The sequence below is a fragment of the Mauremys mutica genome, chromosome 15, assembly GCF_020497125.1.
Source record: "Mauremys mutica isolate MM-2020 ecotype Southern chromosome 15, ASM2049712v1, whole genome shotgun sequence".
In the NCBI taxonomy this organism is placed as follows: Eukaryota; Metazoa; Chordata; order Testudines; family Geoemydidae; genus Mauremys; species Mauremys mutica.
Window position 1 is genome coordinate 31,132,443 of NC_059086.1, and position 26,232 is coordinate 31,158,674.

The following is a 26,232-nucleotide window of genomic DNA, read 5'->3' on the forward strand; positions in this document are numbered from 1 at the left end:
GGCCGGGCTCAGTGGTGAGCTCGAGCCGGTTCCCACAGGTTCCCAAGAACCGGTTGCTAAAATTAGACCTCCGTGGAGAACCGGCTGTTAAAGGGCCAGGGAGTGTTCAAAGAACTCCGGTCTGCAGGCCGGACCATCCTGTTGCTCCCAGAATTCCCAGCTGGGGAGGCTGAGGCTTCCCGGGCCCTTCCCCCGCTTCCCCCCAGCTGCAGCGTGGCCAGCTGAGTCATCCTGCTGCTTTGAGCTTAGGGTAGGTAAGGGGTGAGGAGGCTGCAAGTTCTAGGGCTGCTGGGGGTGGCAAGTGGGGCAATTTGCCCCAGGACCTGCAGGGGCCCCCAGCCCAACTAGTATGTCTCCCCCTGCCCCATCCCCTCCCCCACTCCGTCCTCTTAAATCAGAACTTTTTATAGGGAACCGGTTGTTAAGATTTTGGCAGCTCATCACTGGCCGTGCTGGTGGCACAAGAGCCACGGGGCCGGCAGCCTCCAGCCCCTGAGGGACCAGCCTCTGGTGACCTTTCTTAGAGGGCTTATTTCTTCACCCTCCCACTTCCCTGGTGCTTCTCGCATGAACAGAGAGCGACAATACCCAGAGTCCAAAGATGCAAACAATTCCATGGTGATTGGGGTGAACTTCCAGCAAGCTTCAATCCAAGTTCCTTTTTCCTTATTTTTGAATCTCAAATTACTCCCTCCTTGCCCCTAGTTTATTTAGTAATATTCTCAGTTATACCTAAACCAATCGTTTTACTGAAATCTATCTAACCAATCCTAACATAGTGTAACATAATTCTCTAACCAATTATATCCCACCACCTTAATTAACTTACACCTCGCAAAATTAGTTATACAGCAGACAGAGATAATTAGTGAACCAGACAGATTAACAATTGAAAAGTGGGGGCCATAAAGATAAAAGATACAGACATGTGGGTTTCACAACCACAACCACTGATAAGTGATTTCTTGCCAGACAGGATGTTATCAAAGTAAGTTTTCTTTAATCATCTTTCTCTGGCAGAGATGGGCACTATCAGGACAGGATTTATTCCTAACAGCCCAATAGCACCTTATTTCAGGGTGACGGGTTGGGATGTGAGGATGTGACCTTCGCTTCCCAGCTTATGGCTGCCTCTGCTGCTTGGCCAAAGGCCTTAGCCTAAGAACCAGGCCTCAGACTGTCCTAGGCCTTGTCTACACTACAAGACTATTTCGAATCAACTTAGTTCGAATTTGTGGATTCGACCTTATGAAGTCGAATTTGTGTATCCATACTAAATACACTAATTCGAATTTCTGAGTCCACATTCACGGGGCCAGCGTCAACTTTGGAAGCGGTGCACTGTGGGAAGCTATCCCACAGTTCCCGCAGTCCCCGCTGCCCATTGGAATGCTGGGTAGAGCCCCCAATGCCTGCTGGGGGGAGAAATGTGTCGAGGGTGGTTTTGGGTAAGTTTCGTCATTGAACCGTCAATCACAACCTCCCTCCCTCCCTCCGTGAAAGCGCCTGCGGGCAATCTGTTCGTGCACTTTTCTGGTCAGTGACAGCGCGGACGCCACAGCACTGCAAGCACGGAGCCCGCTGCGATCATCGCCGTTTTCTCCTCCTCGCACTTTATCGTCCACCTCTTCCACAGTCAGCTGCTGAGAAATTGGGCTACTTTTCAATGGTGCTGCAAGCACTGGGGGACCATAGGGGACGTTTTACAAACATCAACGTCGGGTGGCCGGGCAAGGTTCATGATGCGTGTGTTTTCAGGAACTGTGGGCTGCTCAGACGCCTGCAGGAAGGTAGTTTCTTCCCGGACCACGAAATAACTGTTGTGGATGTGCAGATGCCTATAGTCATCCTCGGGGACCCAGCCTGCCCGCTAATACACTTGCTCATGAAGCCCTATACAGGCGCCTGGGACAGCGACAAGGAACTCTTCAAATACCAGCGAGCAGCGAGCAGCGTGACCTGTGACTGTTCAGTTTCTTTACAGAGAAGCTGAACCTGACCCTGTTTCTTTACCCAGTTACTGTTGACTCTCCTCTTCGGTTACATACCCCGTTCACCCCGTTACCCCCACTTCCAGCACACGTGTAAAAATAAAATACATGTCCCATTATTACTTAACAAAGGTTTCTTTATTCATGACTTTTCGTGAAAGGGTTGAAACTGGGACGCAGGCTGTGCTGGGTAGGGTGTGCGGTGATGTAAAGACCGCCTCTAAAGTCAAGGAATGACAGGCTCCTGCTCCTAGAGCGGTCCGCAGTGCCGGAAGGCTTCTTTCAACGGAGCCTGCCATCCCTCTTTATGGAATTCTGTGTGCGGGCGGATATGTGACCTTGTGGTGGAGGAGGACGGATACAGATTCCTCAGCTGCGTGACTCAGCGGTCCAGGACAAGGACCGCTGTATAAGATCTGTAACCGCCCTTCCCCGCTGCAAAGTCACATCTCCCCCGCCCACACAGATCCTGGAAACCACCTCCAAAAACCGACCAGGTTGCCTACTGACTGCACCGTGTGTGTGACCCGCTGCTGATTCTGCCCCTGTGTCTGTACCCTGGGAAAGGTGACTGTCCTATGCAATTAACCACCCCCTTCCCCACGCCCCCCATTCGAACACAGTCTTCTTTGAAAAAACATAACGGAAACAGTAATTAACAGCAAAGACAGTTAGGGGATGGGACTGGGATTGGGACTACTGTGAGTCTTGAAGTGAAGGACTTCGGCAAAGGTAGGGTATGAGAGCTTTTGGGTACTTGAGCACTGTGCTGTGGTGCAGTGACAGTATTCACGTCCCCGGCCGCCCCTCCTCCTGATTATTTTCGGTGAGGGGGTTATGGGACTTTGTGGCGGGGGAGGGCGGTTGCAGATACACTGCAGGGGGGCTCTGTCCTCCTGCGGTCCTGCAGAACATCCACAAGGCGCCTGAGCGTGTCCGTGTGCTCCCTCACTAGTCCAAGCATTGTTTCAGTCGCCTGCTTGTCTTCCTCACGCCACCTCTCCTCCCGTTCGCTGTGTGAGCGCTGGCACAGAGAGACGGTCTCCCTCGACTGGCTCTGCTGGTCCGCCTCTGCTAGGTAGCAGCCCATACGTTCCTCGAACATCTTGTCCCTTGTCTTTTTCTTTCGCCGCCTAATCTTCGCCAGCCTCTGCGAGGGGGATGCTGTGGCAGGTCTGGAGACTGTGGAAGCTGTGAGATGGGAAACAGGGAGTGAATTCCTTGCAAAGATACATTTTTGCGAACAATTAACTGAGTCTAGGCTGTCTCTGTGAATTCTGGGTTGAGACCCCTGTGCCTGCTGGGGCAGAAATCATTTTCGCGGTGGATTCTGTGTAAATGTCGCCAGTCATTCCTTCCTCCGGGAAAGCAACGGCAGACAATCATTTCAAGCCTGTTTTCCCAGAATTGCCCTGGCATACGCCATAGCGTGGCAACCATGGACACTGTTTTGCCTTTTGTGTATGTCACCGTATGTGTACTAGATGCTGCTGACAGAGGCGGGCCAGCAGCGCTACACAGCAGCATGCTTTTGCTTTTGCATGACAGCAGAGATGGTTACCAGCCATATTGTACCATCAACCATACCATAAATTGGTAATAAGATGGGCATGGTTACCTATCCTTTTGCACTGCCCCATTTGGGGCTGTCATAAGTGCCCCTGGCCGAGCAGCCAGGGGCGCAAAAGCAAAAATTGGGAATGATTCCCTGAGTCAATCCCTCCTTTTTGGTACCTAAAAATAGAATCAGTCCTGCCTAGATTATGGGCAAGTGTACTATCATAGAACCAGAGAGCACAGCTGCTCTGTGTCTGATCCTGCATAAATTATGAGCTGTATGCTATTCACAGGGGGTGCTCCTGCAACAACACCACCTGTTCATTCCGTTCTTACCCCAGCCTTCCTGGGCTACCATACCATTGTCCCCCCACTTGTCTGATGAAGTAATAAAGAATGCAGGAATAAGACACAGTGGCTTGTTTGTGAGAAATGAGTGGAAGGAAGCCTCCAGATGCAATGATAGTCCAGGCAGGACATTAAGGAGTGTGGATGAAGGAGCCCATCATCCCTGTGCTAGTCCAGGGGCAATCGAATCTTTTATTTACAATGAAGGGTGGGGGCTGATGGAGCTCAGCCCCCTGTTGCAATGATGAGGACGGTTACCAGCCATATTGCACCATCTGCCATCAAAAATTAGGGACAGGCACCCTTGATCGACCTTACTGATGCTAGTCGGCATGGTTACCAGCCCTTTTGCACTGCCCCATGTGCCAATAGGCTGATGATGAGAACGGATTTCCATCATTTTGTACCATCAGCCATCCATAGCATGGGGGAAGCAAGGATGTTGGTGTTGAGTGCTGCACCATCGCGTCTATCTGCAGCATTCAGTAAAGATAGGGTGACATGTAAAAGAGTCAACAGAGGATTGTTTTCACTTCTGGTGGTGGGTGGGGTGTGTGCGCAAATTGCCGAACTATGCCCTGACCCACCGCAGACACTGTGTTTGACCCTAGAAGCATTTGGAGCTCATCCAAGAATGCAAATACTTTTCGGAGACAGCAGGAACTGTGGGATACCTTGCGTCCTCATTCCCCCCTCCCTCCATGAGCGTCCATTATATTCTTTGGCTTTCCGTTACGGTCGTCACGCAGCTGCGTGCTGAGTCTGTGCTATGCCGTCTGTCCGTAGATTTTTTAAAAATACTTTGGACCAGGCGTAAAATTACAGTAATTACCCTAATTAGATGCAGGAGTCTCCGAGCGAGATCACCCTGAGGAGGGTCACTGAAGGAGATAGAGGGCGCATGCTGCGTGGAAGCTAGCACGAACCAGGGCCCGATACAGCCGTGCTCGGGGAGGCAGTGGTCCCTGAGTACCTCATGAAAGCCTTGCGCGGAAAACTGTGCTACCACGGAGCACCCAATAAGGCAGCTCTCCTCAGGAACCTCCTGCTGATGCTTTTCGATTAACGCAAGGAGAGCTTCGTGGAGATCTCCAAGGATGATTTCTGTTCTATCCCCATATCTAGAGAGACCTCCTTTTCACACAGTTAAGATTCCTGTTATATTAAGAATAAAAGTTAACATGGTTAAAGCACTTACCGACTGCTCCTTCCCCTGATTCAGGGTCCGGGTTAATGGCCGGGGAGGGTTGTTGGGGGATCTCCGTGACGGTGATGAATAGATCCTGGCTGTCGGGGAAACCAGCGTTGTAAGCGCTCTCGCCTGCCTCGTCCTCCACAAACCCTTCCTCATCTTCCCCGTCCGCGAACATCACCGAGGAACTGGCCGTCGACACTGTCCCATCGTCAGAGTCCACGGTCACTGGTGGGGCAGTGGTGGCAGGCTCCGTAGCGTCCGTTTGCCGCTTTGATTTTTGGGAGCCTTGTCTGGGGTCCTTGATTTTCATGCGGCGCTGCGTTGCATCCCGCCTGTATCCTCTGTCTCTCATGGCTTTGGAGACCTTCTCGTAGGTCTTCGCATTCCCGGTTTTGGAGCGCAGCTCCGAAAGCACAGACTCCTCGCCCCACACACCGATCAGATCGAAGAGTTCCCAGTCAGTCTATGCTGGGTCCCTCTTTCTATTCACAGATAACATGAACTCCTCCGCTGGAGAGCTCTGCATCGTTGCAGGTGCTGCGGTGCTCGCCCCGATGTCCAGCCAGGACGTCAGATTCAAAGTGCCCAGACAGGAAAATGAATTCAAATTTTCCCGGGTAATTTCCTGTATGGCTGGTCAGAGAATCCAAGCTCGGACTGCTGTCCAGAGCATCAACAGAGTGGTGCACTGTGGGATAGCTCCCGGAGCTACTAAGTTCGATTTGCATCCACACCTAGCCTAATTCGAGCTAGCCATGTCGAATTTAGCGTTACTCCACCTGTCGGGGTGGAGTACCAAATTCGAACTAACGAGCCCTCTAGTTCGAATTAAATGGCTTCCTGGTGTGGACGGTTGAGCGGTTAGTTCGAATTAACGCTGCTAAATTCGAATTAAAGTCCTAGTGTAGACCAGGCCCTAGTGAGAGAAGGCCCAGACACAGGCAGACTGTGATTTTGATTCTTTGTTTTATACCTCAGTAACTAGCTAAGTGCTAAAAATACACCTGCGTTCCTAAAGTCTAGACCTTTACAGGCAGGTCTGCCTATCTATATCCTAGCGACCTTGTCTGTGGCAGGGTGTGGGGAGTGGGAGGGCCTCCCTCCCAAGTCCCTCATCCTTTCTGTGGGGGCAAATGGACCTCCCTGCCCCTGGCCCCCTCCTAGGGTGACCAGACAGCAAGTATGAAAAATCGGGACAGGGGGCGGGGTGGTAATAGGTGCCTATATAAAAAAATACCCCAAAATCGGGACTATCCCTATAAAATCAGGACATCTGCTCACCGTACCCCCTCCAGAGGAATCCAGCTGGAACTGTCTTTGACCTGGGTCAGAACCAGGGAACAAGTGACAGGCGTCTAGCACAGCACGTACCGGTCTGACTCAACCCCAGGATCATAAACAGGAGATGTTCTATTGGGCCAGGTGCTGATGGGCCGGCTGCTGTCCCAGCTGCCGTGCCAGGGGCTGAGTCGGGGTCTCCTGTGTTACAGGCACAAACTGATGCCGTTTGGGAGCCAGCCCAGGAAGAGGTTTTCTGTGCAGAGCTGGATGAAGATGTCCTGGCATCCAACATCGGGGCAGAGATGCCAGGTGCCGGGACCTTGGGCGCTTTATTGGCCTCGGTCGCCCAGCAGAGAATCAGCAACTTCATCACATGTGTGTTGTGAACACAGTGGGATGGAAACTTCTCATGATACTACCCCGATAGCACCCCCTGCCCTAGGACCTCCAACCCAGCTGCACCCCTCCTGCCCCAGGGACCCCCAACCCAACTGCACCCCTCCTGCTCCAGGGACCCCCAACTGCACACTCTGCCCTGAAAGCATCAACCCCATTGCACCCGCTGCCTGGAGACACCCAAAACGATGCTGTCCTCTGCCCCCGAACACCCTCCCAACTGTGAGTCTGCCTCAGGTGCATCTCCTTCCCCAGGACCCCCACCCCAATTTCACCCCCCTGCCTGGAGACCCCACCCACCCACCTCAGGGTGTGTGCCCCCTGCCCCAGGAACTCTATCCCCATGCAGACTCTGACCCCTGCCTGGGACCCCCTCCTCAACTGCAGTCCCTTCCCCAGGATACCCCAACCTCACTGTGCCCTGACCCTGGACCCGCATCCTCAACAGGGCCGCACCCTCAGGTGGATCCACCAGGCTCAGGGAGCAGCCCCACATCTGGACCCATAACCCTCTCCCTTACCCCAGCTCCTCAGGGTTTTATCACCTCCCTTTGCGCCAGTGAGGGGGCACTGGGTCTTGTGAGCCGTGGTGACAAAGATGGCTGCCTCCTCCCTCTGGTGGGGACAGACCTTGTGGAGCCCACCCAGGGGGCTCCGTCAACCCCCAGATGCCGCAGGATCAGCCCCACACAGCTTGTCGGGGGGCAAGGGGGATAGGCTATAATAATGGCTCGAAGCCCAGGGTGACAGAGCCCCCACATTGGCCTCAGCCCGAACCCCCATCCCTGACCCCTTGGGCCCCCAAGCAGGGCAACTGCAAAGCAGGGTCTGCTCCTTGCATTTGTCACATGTCTTCCTCCTGTTCACCAGCAGATGGCAGCAGGTGGCCAGGTTAATTCATAGAACCTCGGCGCCTCACCCTGCCGCTGTTGGGGTTGACTTCGGATTCATAGAATCATAGAACATCAGGGTTCGAGGGGACTTCAGGAAGTCTTCTAGTCCAGCCCCCTGCTCAAAGCAGGACCAATCCCCTAAATCATCATAGCCAGAGCTCTGTCAAGCCTGACCTTAAAAACCACTAAGGAAGGAGATTGCACCACCTCCCTAGGTAACTCATTCCAGTGCTTCACCACCCTCCTAGTTAAAAAGTTTTTCCTAATATCCAACCTAAACTTCCCCAATGCAACTTGAGACCATTATTCCTTGTTCTGTCATCTGCTACCACTGAGACCAGTCTAAGCCCATCCTCTTTGAAACCCCCTTTCAGGTAGCTGAAAGCAGCTATCAAATCCCCCCTCATTCTTCTCTTCTGCAGACTAAACAATCCCAGTTCCCTCAGCCTCTCCTCAGAAGTCATGTGCTCCAGCCCCCTAATCATTTTTGTTGCCCTCCTCTGCACCCTTTCCAATTTTTCCACCTCTTTCTTGTAGTGCGGGGCCCAAAACTGAACACGGTACTCCAGATGAGGCCTCACCAATGTCGAATAGAAGGGAATGATCACATCCCTGGATCTGCTTGCAATGCCCCTACTTATACAGCCCGAAATGCCGTTAGCCTTCTTGGCAACAAGGGCACATTGTTGATCCAGATCCAGCTTCTCGTCCATTGTAACCCTTACGTCCTTGTCTGCAGAACTGCTGCCTAGCCATTCCGTCCCTAGTCTGTAACAATGAATGGGATTCTTCCGTCCTAAGTGCAGGACTCTGCACTTGTCCTTGTTGAACCTCATCAGGTTTCTTTTGGCCCTATCCTCTAATTTGTCTAAGTCCCTCTATATCCTATCCCTACCCTCCAGTGTATCTACCACTCCTCCCAGTTTAGTGTCATCTGCAAACTTGATGAGAGTGCAGTTCACGCCATCCTCCAGATCGTTAATGAAGATATTGAACAAAACCGGCCTCATGCCAATGCTGCCTTGTGCTGCTTGTGTCTCTTGCAAGGTCCCCTGGCCAGGTGGACCGTCCATAGGCTGGCAGTGCATGGCCGTGCCCCCTCCAGGGCAGCGTGAAGTAACTCAGGTCCCGGGGGATGCTGGGCCAGTTGGGGCCAGGTTGCGTGGGGCAGGCTCGGGTGTATTAGCAGCTGGAGGTAGCTCCTGGTCGCTGAGCCTGCTCCAAACCCAAACCCTGCCTTGGCAAAGCAAAGGTGCTAGACGGAGCCGTGTGCTCCCTCCCATGTGTGCTCTGTAGCCCCTGTGAGAGCCAGGTGCTGGTGTGGGGGGCGCTGGTGTTGTGGGGGTGGGTGGCCCTCAGCGCCGTATTCCCTGCAGAGCTCTGAGTGTCTCTCCGCTGAACAGTCTGCACGGGCACGAGGCCGCTCCGGGCACCCTTCACTCTGGGCTGACGAAGTTTATGGGCAGTTCATTTCCTTGGGTTTCTTTCAAATCTCCCCTCGGCTCCCCCAGGTCCCATAGACCAGCTCTCGCCTGCCCCGGCCTCTGCCTCCTTGGGGAGGGTCACCCCGGGCTCAGCAGGCCCTGGCTGCACGCGAGTCCCTTTGCTCCCCTGACACCATCTCCTTGTGTCCCATCTCTGCCTGCCCAGCCCACTCAGCCCTCCCCAGCCTGTGCCCCACCCAGGGGTGGAGGTCCTCTTGGGCCCCGCAGGTCCAGGAGCTGGGGAGGATGCAGGAGCAGGGCTGGGACAGATGTGGAGTTGGGGGGGCACTCTTTTGGGGGGCTCACAAATGGGGGTCATGGATGTGGGGGTAGGTGGAGCCAGCTAAAGCCTCCCCCTCATCTCCAGCTGCTCTGCTTTGGCCTCCTGGCCCCGACTCACACACACCTGCACTGGTCTGGCCCCCTTTCCACCCGGGGGAGCCTGGGGCAGCAGCAATGGAGAGGAATTGTGGGGCGATGGGAGGGAGGGAGATGGGGTCTGAGCTGGCTCCATGTCCCTTCTCCCAGTTCCATCACTTCACTGCAGGGGAAAGGGCCCAGCTTCCCCCGTTTTGGCTCTGCTCCATCAGCACGTTGGAGCACATGGAGCAAAGGGCCCTTTGCGGACGGGCCCTTGTTCACTCAGGGATCGTAGAAAAATGGCAGTTTTGGAAACCCTGTTCCTGGGCAAAGCTGCAGCTGTTGAACTGGGTGTTTCAGAGCCGAGCTGCTGGCATGGTCCCTTCCGCTGAATAAGGGTCCTGGTGCCAGAGCACGGCCCCATGGGGTGAAGTTTGACCAAGGGGGACGGATCCCACCCTGCACCAACCTCCACACCTGAGCGCGGCTCCAGAGCCCCCGCCCCGCACATCCCACTTCATCCCCCCCTCACATTCCCCAGCTCGGCTTCTACAAAGTCACAAGAATCAGAGCATGTGGCTGAGTCTGGGCTGCACAGCTGGAGCGGGGCAGTTGATCAAAGGCAGGGGCCCGGGCCAGATGTCAGCCTCAGGAGGATTTGCCTCTCCCCGCGCATCCCGGTGCGTGGAAGAGAAACAATGTGCAGCCGGGTAGCTGTGAAACCCCCTTGTTAGCCGGTGGCTCTAGGGGGTGGCGTACCTGGCAACTCCCTAAGGGGAGAGCGCAAGCCAGGGAGATGCCATCCAGCAGGAAGCTCCTGGCCTGGGGCTCAGTCACCCTGGCCCTGTGCGTGGCAGCCCCAGGTAACGCCTTCCCCCCCAGGTAGCCCCAGGCTGTGCCCCCCGGGACCCACATCTCACTTCTCCCCTGGGCGGGGGATGGGGGGAGAACTGAACACACAGGGGAATCGCGCAGAAGCTTTTCCTTCTTCTGGACTAACTTCTGCTCTGACTTATTGATCTGCTGCAAGTGGCTGAGCCTGTCACAAACACAGCTGCAGAGAGCGTCCGGGGGGCAGATACAGGGTCCCTGCGCAGGGCTGGGGGAGTGACGCACAGAGCACGGGCAATAGCTAATGGGTGTGCAGCTCAGGCACCTGAGGGCAGCTCAATGGGTGAGGCAGCTGCCTGTGCACACACAGACCACAAAACGGAGAACAGGCGAAGCAGAGAGTAACAGCGGCTCCTTGTATTATACAGTGATGTTGTAGCCATGTCAATCCCGGGATACTGAGAGACGAGGTGGGGGCAGGAACAGCTTTTATTGGATCAGCTTCTGCTGGTGAGAGAGACACGCTTTGGAGTTTACCCAGCGCTCGTCTTCAGGTCTGTCCTGTGCAGTTTGATAGCTTTTCTCTCTCACCAGCAGGAGCTGGGTCAATACAAATGTTACCTCACCCACCTTGCTTCTGTGTACGTAGAGCTCTCCTCTGCAGCTTTCAGACATTTACGTAGGGAAGGTAAATGACATAAGAACATAAGAATGGCCCTACTGGGTCAGACCAAAGGTCCGTTTAGCCCAGTGTCCTGTCTTCCGACAGTGGCCAGAGCCAGGTGCCCCAGAGGGAATGAACCGAACAGGGAATCATCAAGTGATCCATCCCCCGTCACCCATTCCCAGCTTCTGGCAAACAGAGACTAGGGACACCGTTCCTGCTCATTCTGGCTAATAGCTATTGATGGACCTGTCCTCCATGAATTTATATAAGGGGATATTTTTATGCCTGTTATAGTCTTGGCCTTCACAACATCCTCTGGCAAGGAGTTCTACAGGTTCACTGTGCATTGTGTGAAGAAATATTTCCTTTTATTTGTTTTAAACCTGCTGCCTATTCATTTCATTTGGTGATCCCTAGTTCTTGTGTTATGAGAAGGAGTAAACAACACTTCCTTATCTACTTTCTCCACACCAGTCATGATTTTATAGACCTCAATCATATCTCCTCTTAGCCGTCTCTCTTCCAACCTGAAAAGTCCCAGTCTTCTTAGTCTTTCCTCATATGGAAGCCGTTCCATACCATTTTGCTGCCATTTTCTGAACCTTTTCCAATTCCAATATAGCTTTTTTGAGATGGGCAACCACATATGCAAACAGTATTCAAGAGGTGGGCGTACCATGAATTTATATAGAGGCAACATGATATTTTCTGTCCTATTTTTTATCCCAGTTTTGAGAGAGACTTTTGCAGCCCTTCGAAGTTTGTCTGGGTCTTAACTATCATCGTAATTTTGTATCATCTGCAAATTTTGCCATCTCACTGTTTACCCCCTCTTCCAGATCATTTAGGAATATGTTGAATAGGACTGGTACCAGAACAGACCTCTGTGGGACACCACTATTTACCTCTCTCCATTCTGAAAACTGACCATTTAGACCTACCCTTTGTTTCCTATCTTTTAACCAGTTACCAATCCATGAGAGCACCTTCCTTCTTATCGCGTGGCAACTTACTTTGTGTAATAGCCTTTGGTGAGGGACCTTGTCAAAGGCTTTCTATATCCAAAGGATCCCCTTGGTCCACATGCTTGTTGACCCCCCACAAAGAATTCTAGTAGATTGGGGAGGCATGATTTCCCTTTACAAAAACCATGTTGACTCTTTCTCAACAAATTAGTTTCATCTATATGTCTGACAATATTGTTCTTTATTATAGTTTCAACCAGTTGGCCCGGTACTGAAGTCAGGCTTACCGGCCTGTAATTGCTGGGATCACCTCTGGAGCCCTTTTCAAAAATTGGTGTCACATTACCTACCCTTCAGTCATCTGATACAGGAGCTGATTTAAATGATAGGTTACAGACTATAGTTGGTCAGTCTCAATTTTCACTGTTGAGTTCCTTCAGAACTCTTGGGTGAATACCATCTGGTCCTGGTGACTTATTGCTGTTGAATTTATCAATTGGTTCCAAAACCTCAATTTGGGACACTTCCTCAGATCTGTCACCCAAAAAGAATGGCTCAGGTTTGGGACTCTCCTTCACGTCCTCAGCCGTGAAGACCGATGCAAAGAATTCATTTAGTTTCTCCGCAGTGGCCTTATCGTCCTTGAGTGCTCCTGTAGCACCTCCACCGTCCAGTGGCCCCACTGGTTGTTTGGCAGCTTCCTGCTTCTGATGTACTTAAAAGAAAATTGCTATTACTTTTTGAGTCTTTGGCTAACTGTTACTCAAATTCTTTTTTGTCCTTCCTAATTGTATTTTTACACTTCGTTTGCCAGTGTTTATGCGCCTTTCTATTTTCCAGACAATACATTTCCAAGAAGCAGTCATTTAAGATGTCAAGAAACTTTATCTCTGCATCCTGTCCTGAGGTGACACGTACCCAGGCAATATGGGGATAATTGAAATCCCCCATTATTATTATTGAGTTTTTTATTTTATGGTACAGTTTGATTCATTTCCGACTTTTACTTCATTTGATTCTACGCTTTCTTTCACTTCTAGTGCCACTCCCCCACCAGCATGACCTGTTCTGGCCTTCCGATATATTTTGTACCCTAGTTTTACTGTGTCCCATTTATTATCCTCATTCCACCAAGTTTCTGTGATGCCTATTATACCTGTAACCCTTCTGCCCCTCTGAGTTGGCAGCAACAAGGTCCGGGTTCAGTATCCAGGGGTTCCGTTTCAGTAACGCGATGCAAAACCAGCTCGAGCCCCCACCCAGTGACCTGGGACAATTACACACACACACCCCCCCACCGGGTGCCTCTAGGAAGCAATACTTCCCCTCTCGCAAGCACGGAGTCTGAGTGTAGCAAAATCCTTTTAATGAAGGAGGGAAACAATGCGGCATTACATTGGGGACATACCACAAACAGGATTCATAACACAAACCATGAGCAAAAGACCCACCTCCAAGAAAGTTGGGCAATGTCCTTTTCCCTCAGGGTCTTAAGTCGCCCCAAAGTCCAACAACCCAAAAGTCTCCGTCCCTGGTCAGTGCTGCCCCAGAGTTCAAAAGTTCATCTGCAGAGTTTTACACCCCCCCCCCCAGCCTGGGTGGAATTGGGGGGGGGCACACGGGGTGTTAAGTGGCACCTTACATGGGCCAAGGCCAACTGCCCCGCCTCTCCGTGGAGCTCTGCTGCAGCCTTCACCACGAGCAGCTCTGCTCCACTAGCTGCTCCGCTCCTCCAGCCGTCCCCGCAAACTGCTCCGCTCTGCTCCACTCGCTATTCCGTGGGCCGCTCCAACCATCCCACCAGCTGCTCTACTCCACCAGTCATCCCATGAACCACTCCAACCATCCTGCAAACTACTCTGTCAGCCGCTTTCAGGCTCCCCCACTAGTTAACACAGCACTCAGTGACCTCAGCTCAGTAATTTTAGCTCTTTTACTGATTTCAGATTTGTAGTAGGGGAGCCACAGTGCTGGTGCACCATTAGCCCAAAGGGAATTCAACTCAGCAGTTTCTAGCTAGACTCCTAATAGAATCAAAATTAGCTCTCCTAGTCAACTGTGGAGAGGAAGAAGGAAATGCAATTAGAGGCTCAAGCACACACACTTCTCCCCAGCCTCTCTCAATTCACTGGCTTATGGAATCCATGCCCCTTGTCTGGCGAGTGCTACTTAGTTGATTGTGACTCCCTCTGTCATAAAACAGGCTCATAGTCCTTCATTTACATAATCAGGGTAACAACACTTTATTCCTCCTACCCCAAAAACCGAGACATTGAGGATGCCAAGGAGGCTCGGCACACAGGGATGGGGCCCCAAAGGGGCACACTATTGTTCTAACGGAGGGTTAATGGGGGCAGGCTGTAGATGCCAGGAGGGGTAAGAGAACAGGAAGGGCCAGCTTGGATCACATTTGGGGCCAGGCTCCCAGACACCCCCCGTCCTTTGGCAGCTCCCAGTGCTGTCCAGCGAGCGACGGCTCCATAGCAATAGGACTGAAGGCACAGCTGGGGGGTGGGTGTTTGGGGTCACACAGCCATCCGGTCTTGGGAGGGACCCACTAAATGTCTGATACTCCTGTGGAGGCCGCCTGTCTGCCCACCCCTTCTGTGCCCAAGTGGTGCCTCCGGGGACTATGGGGCAGGGAAGTTCATGCCCCTTGGTGGCTCTGCTGGTGCCTGGGCCCTGCGGGCGGGCGCCCTGGCAAGGGGGTTCATAGTCCAGCCTGGGTTAGTGGGAGGCTCCATCTGGATCCAGATCCCTGAGCTGCCAACGGCCCCAGCCCAAGCTTCCCCTGCTGGTGCAACTGTGGCTTGAAAAATAAACGACCCTTGTGGCCAGGGTGGTAGAACAAGAGCCGTTGGGCCAGCAGGCTCCACCCCCGAGGGACCAGCCGCTGGAGGCCTTGTCTGTGGCAGGGAGTGGGGAGCAGGCGAGGGCCTCCCTCCTGAGCCCTCACCCTTCCTCTGGGGGAAAGGGATCCCCAGGAGAATGAGAACCTGGGATCCGGGTGAGAGGGAGGGACCAGGGCAGAGCGAGGATCCCCAGCGGGCTGGGCAAGGGGAGTAGAGCAGCGCGGTGAGGGGGTGTCCCTGGGGTGGGAGGCAGAGAAGGTATTTCTGGCCATTTCGGGGAGAGCAGGGGGCTGGGGGCACAGTAGGGGGCATGGAGGAGAGCAGGCAGTGTGGGTGTTGCTCAGTCTGCTCCGCAGTCCCACAGCTTGGTCCCTGGCTCCCAGCCTGGAGGCCACTTCCCAGTAGGGGAGCCGTGACCATTGAGGTTCCCTTCCCCCAGCCAGCCGGAGCAGGGCTCCAGGGTGCTCGAGCTCCTGTGGAGCCAGGTGCCCAGAGGCCAGCGGGAGGAATCACGGCTGGGGAGGCTCCCCGGAAGGATGGGGCGATTCCCCCGGCTGTTGCTCCATGTTGCTCTCGCTCTGGCTGTGCCCAAGGCTTGGGCTGGATGCAGGTGGTGCAGGCCTGTGATGCAGGAGTCCTGCTGGATGGTCCCAGCCCTGTCCTGGCTGTGCACCCCGTGCTGAGAGCAGGATGCTGGCTGGGCCCCCCGCAAGCCACCAGCTCTCCAGGAGCTCCCGGTGCTGTCCCTGCCAATGATGCCCTCGTCAGGAAAGCCATCGGGCTGTGTGTCCCATCTGCACCCAACCGGTGCCCCCACCCCAGGGAGACTGGGTGGGAGTCAGGCCCCCAGCTGGGGACTATGGGGCAGGGTGGTTCATGGCACTTGGGGGTAGGGCTGGGTCCTGTCCTGGGGGGGTGCTCGCCCTGACAAAGAGGTTCAAGGCCTAACCTGGCTGGGTGAGACACCTGCCCCCCCGCACCGCACCGTGCCAGGCACAGGGCGTCCCCATTGGCCGACCTCCCCGGCTGTCGCAAATGCGGCTTGGGAAGTAAACGGGCCTTGCGGTGATGATGGTGAGGCAAGAGCTGTGTGGCCGGGGGGCCTCGCTCCTGAGCCTTACGCAAACCCCTCGCCTCAGCCCTGGCCGAGCTTCCCCTGTGGCCTAACCTTGGTTTGAGAAAGAAACGGCCCTTGTGGCAGTGCTGGTGGCTCAAGAGCTGCGGGGCCGGCAGCCTCCAGCCCCTGAGGGACCAGCTTCTGGTGACCTTTCTTAGAGGGCTTATTTCTTCACCCTCCCACTTCCCTGGCCCTTCTCGCATGAACAGAGAGCGACAATACCCAGAGTCCGAAGGTGCAAACAATTCCATGGTGATTGGGGTGAACTTCCAGCAAGCTTCAATCCAAGTTCCTTTTTCCTTATTTTTGAATCCCAAATTACTCCCTCTTTGCCCCTAGTTTATTTAGTAATATTCTCAGTTATACCTAAATCAATCGTTTTACTGAAATCTATCTAACCAATCCTAACATATTGTAGCATAATTCTCTAACCAATTATATCCCACCACCTTAATTAACTTACACCTCGCAAAATTAGTTACACAGCAGACAGAGACAATTAGAGAACCAGACAGATTAACAATTGAAAAGTGGGGGCCGTAAAGATAAAAGATACAGACATGAGGGTTTCACAACCACAACCACTGATAAGTGATATCTTGCCAGACGGGATGTTATCAAAGTACGTTTTCTTTAATCATCTTTCTCTGGCGGAGATGGGCACTATCAGGACAGGATTTATTCCTAACAGCCCAATAGCACCTTATTTCAGTGTGACGGGTTTGGGATCTGAGGATGTGACCTTCGCTTCCCAGCTTATGGCTGCCTCTGCTGCTTGGCCAAAGGCCTTAGCCTAAGAACCAGGCCTCAGACTGTCCTAGAGAGAGAAGGCCCAGACACAGGCAGACTGTGATTTTCATTCTTTGTTTTATACCCCAGTAACTAGCTAAGTGGTAAAAATACACCTAAGTTCTTAAAGTCTACAGGTATTTTTACAGGCAGGCCTGCCTATCTATATCCTAGCGACCTGGTCTGTGGCAGGGTGTGGGGAGCGGGAGGGCCTCCCTCCCAAGTCCCACATCCTTCTGTGGGGGCAAAGGGACCTCCCTGCCCCTGGCCCCCTCCAAGGGTGACCAGACAGCAAGTATGAAAAATTGGGACGGGGGCGAGGGGGTAATAGGCGCCTATATAAAAAAAATACCCCAAAATCGGGACTGTCCCTATAAAATCAGGACATCTGCTCACCGTACCCCCTCCAGAGGAATCCAGCTGGAACGGTCTTTGGCCTGGGTAAGAACCAGGGAACAAGTGACAGGCGTCTCGCACAGCACGTACCCGTTTGACTCAACCCCAGGATCATAAACAGGAGCTGGTCTACTGGGCCAGGTGCTGATTGGCCGGCTGCTGTCCCAGCTGCTGTGCCAGGGGCTGAGTCGGGGTCTCCTGTGTTACAGGCACAAGCTGATGCCGTTTGGGAGCCAGCCAAGGAAGAGGTTTTCTGAGCAGAGCTGGATGAAGATGTCCTGGCATCCAGCATCGGGGCAGAGATGCCAGGTTCCGGGTCCTTGGGAGCTTTATTGGCCTCAGTCGCCCAGCACAGAATCAGCAACTTAATCACGCGTGTGTTGTGAACACAGTGGAATGGAAACTTCTCATGATACTACCCCGATGGCACCCCCTGCCCTAGGACCTCCAACCCAACTGAACCTCTCCTTCCCCAGGGACTCCCAACCCAACTGCAACCCTCCTGGCCAAGGGACCCCCAACCCAACTGCACCCCTCCTGCCCTAGGAACTCCCAACTGCACACTCTGCCCTGAAAGCATCAACCCCATTGCACCCACTGCCTGGAGACACCCAAAACGATGCTGTCCCCTGCCCCCGGACTCCCACCCAAGTGTGAGTCTGCCTCAGGTGCATCTCCTTCCCCAGGACCCCCCCAATTTCACTCCCCTGCCTGGAGACCCCCCACCCACCTCAGGGTGTGTGCCCCCTGCCCCAGGATCTCTATTCCCATGCAGACTCTGATCCCTGCCTGGGACCCCCTCCTCAACTGCAGTCTCTTCCCCAGGATACCCCAACCTCACTGTGCCCTGACCCTGGAGCAGCATCCTCAACTGGGCCACACCCTCAGGTGGCATCCACCAGGCGCAGGGAGCAGCCCCCCATCCGGACCCATAACCCTCTCCCCTACCCCAACTCCTCAGGGTTTTATCACCTCCCTTTGTGCCAGTGAGGGGGCACTGGGTCTTGTGAGCCATGGTGACAAAGATGGCTGCCTCCTCCCTTTGGTGGGGACAGACTTTGTGGAGCCCACCCAGGGGGCTCCGTCAACCCCCAGATGCCACAGGATCAGCCTCACACAGCTTGACGGGGGGCAAGGGGGATAGGCTATAATAATGGCTTGAAGCCCAGGGTGACAGAGCGCCCACATTGGCCTCAGCCCGAACCCCTATCCCTGACCCCTTGGGCCCCCAAGCAGGGCAACTGCAAAGCAGGGTCTGCTCCTTGCATTAGTCTTCCTCCTGTTCACCAGCAGATGACAGCAGGTGGCCAGGTTAATTCAGAGAAGCTTGGAGCCTCACCCTGCCGCTGTTGGGGTTGACTTCGGATTCATAGAATCATAGAACATCAGAGTTAGAAGGGACTTCAGGAAGTCATCTAGTCCAGCCCCCTGCTCAAAGCAGGACCAATCCCCTAAATCATCCCAGCCAGAGCTCTGTCAAGCCTGACCTTAAAAACCACTAAGATTGCACCACCTCCCTAGGTAACTCATTCCAGTGCTTCACCACCCTGGTCAGGAGGGCGGTAATATAGCCCTACTGCTATATACTTATTATTAGAGCATGGAATTTCTATCCATAGAGAGTCTATGGTACAATTTGATTCATTTCCGACTTTTACTTCATTTGATTCTACGCTTTCTTTCACATCTAGTGCCACTCCCCCACCAGCACGACCTGTTCTGTCCTTCCGATATATTTTGTACCCTGGTTTTACTGTGTCCCATTGATTAGCCTCATTCCACCAAGTTTCTGTGATGCCTATTATATCTGTAACCCTTCTGCCCCTCTGAGGTGGTAGCAACAAGGGCCGGGTTCAGTATCCAGGGGTTCCGTTTCAATAACACAATGCAAAACCAGCTTGAGCCCCCACCCAGTGACCTGGGACAATTACACACACACACACCCCCCCGCACCGGGTGCCTCTAGGAAGCAATACTTTCCCTCTCGCAAGAACGGAGTCTGAGTGTAGCAAAATCCTTTTAATGAAGGAGGGAAACAATGCGGCATTACATTGGGGACATACCACAAACAGGATTCATAACACAAACCATGAGCAAAAGACCCACCTCCAAGTAAGTTGGGCAATGTCCTTTTCCCTTAGGGTCTTAAGTCACCCCAAAGTCCAACAACCCAAAAGTCTCTGTCCCTGGTCAGTGCTGCCCCAGAGTTCAAAAGTTCATATGCAGAGTTTTACACCACCCCCCCAGCCTGGGTGGAATTGGGGGAGGGGGGGGGCACACGGGGTGTTAAGTGGCACCTTACGTGAGCCGAGGCCAACTGCCCCGCCTCTCCGTGGAGCTCTGCTGCAGCCTTCACCACGAACAGCTTTGCTCCACTAGCTGCTCCGCTTCTCCAGCCGTCCCTGCAAACTGCTCCGCTCTGCTCCACTCGCTGTTCCGTGGGCCGCTCCAACCATCCCACAAGCTGCACTGCTCCACCAGCTGCTCTACTCCACCAGCTGTCCCATGAACCGCTCCAACCATCCTGCAAACTACTCTGCAAGCGGATTAGCAATATATTTTCAGGCACCCCCACTAGTTAACACAGCACTCAGTGACCTCCGCTCAGTAATTTTAGCTCTTTTAGATTAGTAGTAGGGGAACCCCAGTGGTGGTGCACCATTGGCCCAAAGTGAATTAAGCTCAGCAGTTTCTAACTAAACTCCTAATACAATCAAAATCAAAATCAAAACCAAAATCAAAATCACTCACGCACACGCACACACGCGCGCGCGCACGCACGCACGCACGCACGCACGCACGCACACCCCCCCAACCTCTCTCAATTCACTGGCTTTTGGAACCCATGTCCCTTGTCTAGCGAGTGCTACTTAGTTGATTATGAGTCCCTCTGTCATGAAACAGTCTCATAGTCCATCATTCACATAATCAGGGTAACAACACTTTATTCCTCCTACCCCATAACCGAGACATTGAGGATCCCACAGCTGTCAAAGTGACCATTCTCGTCCCCCATCCCCAGCGCAGCACCTCAGAGCCTCCAGCCACTGCCTGGAACCTCGTCCCGTCAGGCCGGGGAGCTGCAGGTCTCCGTGGAGTGACGGGGCACCTACACGTCCCACTGCAGGTGGATGTGTGCACAGCGCTGGAGCCAGGGCGTGTTGCCCAGCAGTTCCCGTGCTGTGGCGCGTGCCGGCCAATCTCATGGACCCGCCCAGAGCACACAGGACAGATCTGCCCTGACCCCTCTCAGCCCCCGCTGAGCATCCCCCCGTCTGATCCAGCCAGTGCGGAGCTGGCAGGAAACATGCAAACTGGGGCCACCTCTCCAGCAGATGGCAGCAGATGGCCAGGTTCATCCATAGCGAGCTGGGTGTCTGGCAAAGGCTGCCCGGCCTCGCTCCCAAGGGGGTGACTCTGCCAGGGGTCTGGGCTCAGGGGGAGCCCCATGCAAAAAGTGGGGGCCAGGCCTGGCCTCATGAAGGGGGCACTGCCAGGGAGGCTGGGAGGCCTCCCACGCTGTGTAAAGTCCAGATGCACGGACAGAGAGGAGGGAGACAGACACAGGGACAGAGACACGAGACCCCAGGATGCTCCAACACTTTATTGGTGTTAATCATTTAGGGACTGGGGGACACTGCAAAATCACAGGCCTTGAGAGAAGAAATGGCCCACCCCCTGCATCTCCCAATTCTTCCGATGGTGCCCCGTGCCCCGCCCTCCCGGGCTGGTGCCCCCTGGCCCGTCATCCCCCCCAACCGTCCAGTGGTTCCCTCAGCCCCGCCGTCCCCAACGCCACCCACGGCGCCACCCACGGCGAAACCCACCCCACCGTCCCCTACGCCTCCGACGAAGCTCAATGTCCGGCCATCCGCCCAATGTTACGACATCGCCCCCGACCCCATTGTCCCCCCAACTCTCCAATGATTCCCCCTGCCCCATCATCTCCCCAACCCTCCGAAGGTGCCCCTTGCTCTCCCCTACATCCTCTGCTCTCCCCTCTCCGCCCAGCTCTCCCTCCTGCCCCCTGCCAGATGGGTGCAGCGGCTGCCTCATGGCTCGAATCTCATCCAGGCAGGCGCTGGGGTCGGGGCTGGGGTCGTTCCCTCTGCAGTCCCTGCAGCCGTTGGTGTCACAGCGCAGCAGGGGCACATCAGGCAGCCGGTGCCAGGCCTCCAGCAGGCTTTGGGGATCCAGGTCCCGGTCCTGACGGTAGATCTGCCAGAAGACGAAGGCCTTGTAGTTGTGGTCGATGGGGCGGAAGGTGTCGCTCACCATCCGTAGGATGTTGTGGGGCCTCTTCACCAGCAGGCACGTCCCCGCACAGGGCGAGCGGACGGTGAAGAAGATCAGGCAGCTTCTCTCGTTGTAGGTCCGGGCCAGGAGCTTCTGCACAGGGCTGTTCCGGTCGCCCTGGAGCAGGCGCCACTCGGCGTGTTCCCCCGCCCTGCCCAGGCGCTGCATCCGGGCAGCCACAATGGGCCCTTCGTCTGGGTCATACAGGACACCCTCTGGGTTGATGGCCGCCTGCATGTCCCGCAGCTTGTTCCTGCGCAGCACCTGTTCCAGCCCAGATGGGTTCTCACAACTGGCTTTCTCCAGGCTGATGGCGAAGGCGTATTCAACAGCCAACCCATCCCTAAGGGAAGGCAAAGCAAAGGGCAGTGAGGAGACAGGGGGCTCTGAACAGCTCTGCCCCAGCCCCGAGCGGCAAACTTGGGTGGACCGCACATGGCACCACCACTGGCTGGTTCTAGGCTCTCAGGCTCCAGCCTGGGTCAGGGGACGTTTGCTCCCTGGAAGAATAAAATAATCTTGGAGGGCGTTTTTAAGAAGGAACTGCCACAGGCACCCCCAGGAATCATCAGCCTGGTGTGAGCTTTGGTCCGTCAGCCCCACAGCGCTGAGTGTTACCACCTGAGCTCCAGGAGCAAGTCAGAGCTTTTATGCGGAGCCACCCCAAGAGAGGGACGTGATGCACAGTTGGCCGCAGGATACACAGCGATTTTTTGGAGAGCTGAAGAACACTGGAGATCAGGGCTCCTCGTTTCTCCCCCCAGCTTTGGGAGGGGACTGTGACTGTGATTTAAGGTGGGATAACAATGGCACCGATATGTGGCACATTCAGTGTGAAAGGCTCTATATCTACCAGGTTAGAAAGCTGGGTTCTCATCCCACCTCTGCTTGAAATGGCCTTGTGCAGCTCAATTGGGGAGGGTTGGGGGCTCATAACTGACTGAGAACAGGGCACTAATCTGCAAGGTCTGAGGCCTTTTTCAGCAATAAGCAGCAGCAGCCAGGAACCAGAGAATCACATTCCCTCTAAATTATAAAGAAAATGTAACACTGGGCTGTTAAGGCAGCGCTTCTGTCCTAACAGTCCCCACCATCACCAGGTCTTAAATCTTTAAAGAAAACTTTGACAGAGTTCAGCAGCCTGGCAAGAAACCCTTTATCAGCAATTGTCATTGTTCAATCTGTACTTCTATTGCTTTACCATTATAGTCCCCCACTTCTCTCCTGTTTATCTAGATGGTCTTGGGCTGGTTCTTTGATTGTTTCTGTCAGTTGCATAACTAATCTTGCAAGATTTAAATAATCTCAGGTGGTGGGATATGATTGGGTAAAGAATTGTTTTGTAATAGGCTAGGATTGGTGAAAAACATGATTTTGTAGCATTTCAGTTTACAATGATTGGGTCAGGTACAGCTAAGCAGGACTCAAGTTTCACTATATAAAGTGGGGTCCAAAAGGAAGGAAGTTCTTGGGATGCTAACTCCAGGACACAACCCAAGATCAGCACTGCCAGCTCTCAGCACCCTACCAGCCCTCAATACAGCAGCTGGAGCCTCACATAACCTGGCACTGACTGGCCCCCAGGAAAAGTCCATCTGCCTTATTGGGAGTGGTGAGCATTGTCTGCTTCCCCTGTGTATTCTGTTTTGGTAGCTGTTTGTAAATAGAGGTTAAGGATATTACTGTGCAAGGCTCTTTCACTGGTAAAAGGCCCCACAAACCTGCAGATAATGATGCCCTGAGCCCTAGGAAGTGGGAAAGCGTGGGGGTGCCTAAATTAACCGGGTTACGCCTTGAGCCATGGAAGGGTAAAGGTGGGTGGAGTGTGCAGGTAACAAATCAGTAACAAGGGCTGTGCTGAGCACTAGACAGTAGACATGGGAGCAGATCTCCTGACTCCCAGCCCAGTGCACCTTTGCCTTCACTACGATCTACTGGGAGGGAATCTTGCTCTGGTGGGGTCACCGCATGGGCTTGGGGGAGCACAGGTGTCACCTATGGGGGCAAGGTGAGCCCTCCAGACCCTTCATCCTCTAAGCTGAGCCCCACCCCGCCTCCTTCTGCAGCCCCCAGCCTCTGGAGCAGGGGGTGGGAATGAAGCTGGGATCATGGTGGTTTGTCCTATTATAGGGCCTGAATGTGATCATGAATATTCATGCTAATGCTCAGCCTCCCATGTCCAAGTCTAACATCCTCACCCTGACAATACTGGGGGGCACTTATCCTACAGGCCAGATCTTTTAAGAGTCTCAGGTGCAAGGTATCTGGCCCTCCTTTATTCCAAAGGGAGTGTACAGCAAGCACATGGTTAGTGCTGGGCCACATTTTTTCAGACAGAACAGTTTTCCTTAGGGAAAGGCAGATTCAACAAAAACTAAACATTCCAAGGGAATACATTGATTCTGTGTAATTTTCTGATGAAAAATATTCAGAACAATTTGTTTAGATTGAAACATTTGGTTATGACTTTTTTTTTTACTTTTGTTATGTTATATTACTGTTTATATACAGGTGAAAACATATGGACTTTCATATTATTATCTATAAAGCAGGAAATGCAAGTTGCTAAAGCTGAAATGGAAATATTTTGAGTTTCCTGAAATTAAATATTCAGATATGGTCCAACTGAAATCTGTTTTTAATGTTTCCAAAACAAAATTTGGAATTCCCATTCAGTGGAAGTTTTCAAATTTTAGTTCTAATTCAGACTGAAAAGAAAATAGAAATTTCAGAATTTCCGAGGGAATTGGAATTCCAGTTTCAACCAGTTTTGCACAATAGTAATGAAACCCCCACCCCCGTGCACCCCTAGAATTACCCCTCTCCCAGCTCCAGGCTCCATCTCCCTCTGCACCCCAGAGTCACCCCTTCCAGCTCCAAGCCCCAGCTCCCCCTGCACCCCAGAATCACCCCTCCCAGCTCTGCCATGCACTGAGCCACCTATGCCATAGAAAATCACATAGGGCAAATGTGAAGCATCTTCCCCCATTTTTTCCTTCATTTACCACCCGGGGAGGGCAGAGGGGTCCCAGCCAGATGGGAAATGCCCCACTGGGGCCTCACTCACTTGTTCACATGATCCACAGTCTCTCTGAGCACGGCGGGATTGATGCTCCCGACAGTCTTTGGCCCGAAGCAGAGGAGAAGGGGCAGCAGCAGGAGTCCAGCCCTGGGCATCCGTCCCGACACCTGCACAGGACCCCACAGTGTCAGCACACCTGAGCCTGGGCACAACCCAGAGCCACCAACCCACATCCGCTAGCCCCTGGTGTGCTACCGACAGGAGAGGGGGCAGGGGATAACCCCCTGGAGATTGATGGGGTGGGGTGTGAATGGCAGACAGGTCTTCCATGGGGCTCTAAGGGCCAGGATGGGGGGGACAAGGGGGACTCACCAGGGATTCCATAGGGCAGGAGGAGGCGGTGGGGAATCACCTGGGGGTTTCCATGGGGCAGGAGGACACGGGAGGGACTCACAAGGGTTGCCATAAGGCACAAGCTGAGGGGCAGCGGGGACTCACCATGGTTTCCATGGGGCAGGAGTAGGAGGTGCCGTCACTCACAGACAGATGCTCTCACCAGATCCCCAGTGATGGGCTCTCAACTCCCAGCCCCTCTTCTTATAGCCCCATTCCTCCCCAGGTCCCCCACATGGTGCAGAGGGGCGGTGCCTGCTCCTGCTGTCCGCGTGACCAGGCCAGTGGCAGGGGAGGTGGCACTAGGTGGGACTCAGCTAATTCATTCAATATTGCCTTGAAAGGAAATATTGTGGGGCTGAGCCAGGAGGGGTGGGGCAGATGGGGGAACAGGATGGGAGGTGGCAAGGGGCAGGGCAGACATGGTGGGGGATGGGAGGTGGTGAGGGCACTGGGGCAGATGGGGAGGGGGCTGGGGAGGGCCAGGGCAGATGTGGGTGAGGGATGGAGTATGGTGAGGCCCAGGGCACACAGCAGTGGGGGATGGGAGGTGGTGAACACCGGCCAGCGCAGACTCCAGGCTGGAGCATTGGCCCTGTCCAGGTGGGTTGGTTTGTCTCATGCTGGGGGTCGACGGGGTGAAGTTCCTGATTCTCCTCCTCATGAGCAAGGTCTGGGGCCTCACATCTCTGTCCCTGTGTCTGGCGCTGAGACCCTCTGTGCTCCAAGGCAGTTCCCTGGCACCCCCATATTTACCATGGTGATAGAATTCGGCTCTGTTGTGTACACAGTGAGCCTTATGAGGCATCATTCGAAAGGGCTCGATCTGTTGAACATTAATGTCCTGGTGGATTGTATGTGCTGTCATTGTATGGGCACTTATGAAGTTGTGGTTGGTGTGTGTCACTGGAAGATGTTGGGAGGTTGGAAACACCCACAACCAGTCTTTCAGGTACAACAATAGAGAAGCCAGATAGTGTTGATGGCTCATTAAGGGAAATGCACACTCCCAAGGACTATCATGTGTGTCCAATGAAGGTTTCTCACAGGGAGCCCATAGACAATGGACACGGCTTGACTCATATTTTGTAAGACCCTCCACATTGGGGTCATTTATTGCAAGGAACTCAGGAAACTGTAGAAGTTGCTGTAAAAGCCTGTATGGGTGAAATATGAATATCAGTATCTCTCAAGGAAGACAAAAGTCTTTGCAATCTAAAAGTCACTTTAATATCTCTAAGCCAATCAAGTCAGAAGGCATAATAAAAAGAACAAGTGGCATCATTCATTTTAAATCCAACATGCCTATTGTACCCCAAGACATTTCAGAGCCCAAACCAGAGCCTTCACAGAAACCCACGCCACTGCCGGACTTTTCTAAGGCGCAGGCACCTACCCC

At 53.7% G+C, this 26,232-nt stretch overlaps 1 protein-coding gene across 1 annotated transcript; it reads right to left on the reverse strand.

Moving 5' to 3' along the window:
* Positions 1-17,251: 17,251 nt before the first annotated feature.
* Positions 17,252-25,865, reverse strand: LOC123349974. The gene is made up of 4 exons (XM_044988310.1): positions 24,939-25,865; positions 24,486-24,607; positions 21,107-21,761; positions 17,252-17,320 (listed from the first exon to the last, which is right to left on the reverse strand). Exons 1-4 carry the CDS (start codon positions 24,948-24,950, stop codon positions 17,252-17,254), a joined length of 858 nt encoding a protein of 285 aa, XP_044844245.1. The 5' UTR covers positions 24,951-25,865.
* Positions 25,866-26,232: the final 367 nt, after the last annotated feature.